Source organism: Orycteropus afer, unplaced genomic scaffold, assembly GCF_000298275.1.
Source record: "Orycteropus afer afer isolate SDZICR_OR568_19922 unplaced genomic scaffold, OryAfe1.0 scaffold00334, whole genome shotgun sequence".
Taxonomy (NCBI): Eukaryota; Metazoa; Chordata; class Mammalia; order Tubulidentata; family Orycteropodidae; genus Orycteropus; species Orycteropus afer.
The window spans coordinates 1452825-1454105 of record NW_006921921.1 but is presented as its reverse complement, the minus strand read 5'-3'; the positions used below and the strand labels follow the sequence as shown (position 1 = coordinate 1454105).

The window sequence follows — 1281 nt, the reverse complement described above, 5'->3', positions numbered from 1 at the left end:
CCCCCACCCCACCTCAGAATACCCATCCCCTTCACCTAACTCTGCCTCATATTTTTTCCTTAGCGCTTATCATTATAAAATAATATACATTGTTGTTGTTAATGGAGGTTGAATTGATTCCAACTCATGGCAACCCCATGTGTGCAGAGTAAAACTGCTCCAGGGGGTTTTCAAGGTTGGGACCTTTCAGAAGCAAGTTGCCAGATTGTCTTCCAGGGTTCCTCTGGGTAGGTTCAAACAGCCAACCTTTGGGCTAGTAGTCAAGGGTTTAATTATTGCGTCTCCTAGGGACTCCTTAAAGTCATATCTACATTAGTTGTGTATTATATTTGCTGTTTGTACCCTCACACTTGAATGTAACTTGAATGTTTCCTTTATGAAGGAAAGCAGCTTTGTCTGTTTTTGTTGGCTGATGTATCCTAAGCACCTAGAAGGTTTACTGGCACATGATAGGTGCTGCATGTCTATCTGTTGAATACCTTAATGAAAAGTAATTATATAAAAATATCTGTGGTAATTATACAAGATAATTTTTACTGAGAATTTACTGCGTGTCTGGGTGTGTATATATATATATACATATATATATATCATCTATTTTAATGTTCCCAACAAATTTATGAAGCAGGTGTTGTTAAGACACCAAAACTGTAGGCAGGAAACCAATGGTTAGAAACATCAAAGTAAGTTATTTTAGATCTCATCACCGATATAATTTAGAACTTAGATTTAAAACCAAAAAGCCTGACTGTTATGGACCCTATTTGAGTATTCCAATGTTGTTTCTGTATAATTTATTGATTGATTCTATAGGATTTCATTTTGGCAAAGGATATTTGAAGTCTCGCCTCTTGCCATTTCTCTATTGGTTTTGAAAACCATTAGTAGACAATTATTTCTACCTTAAGGATTTAAGTAGACATTCATAAAAAATATTCTATTCTTCAATGCTCTACATTTCATTTTGACCGATTTTATTTTTTTCCTGGTTTTGCTCTGTGTCTTTGCCTTATGTTACTCCCCATGATCATTCCATTGACTGTCCCATTGACACTCCTGATTTTTTCTTCTAGGAGAATGATATAAATCTGACCCACATTGAATCCAGACCTTCACGTTTAAAAAAAGATGAGTATGAATTTTTCACTTTTCTGGATGAGCGTAGCATGCCTGCTCTGACAAACATCATCAAGATTCTGCGGCATGACATTGGCGCCACTGTTCACGAGCTTTCTCGAGATAAGAAGAAAGACACAGGTAAGAATTAAAGGAGCTTAGTGA

General features: G+C 36.3%; 1 protein-coding gene across 1 annotated transcript in view; it reads left to right on the top strand.

The window, feature by feature from the left end:
• PAH (phenylalanine hydroxylase) overlaps nt 1-1281 on the top strand; it is a 103096-nt gene that overhangs the window by 39643 nt on the left and 62172 nt on the right. The window contains exon 3 of the mRNA XM_007952388.2: nt 1074-1257. Within this exon, the coding sequence (XP_007950579.1) occupies nt 1074-1257 (184 nt within the window). The remainder of the gene's footprint in view (nt 1-1073; nt 1258-1281) is intronic.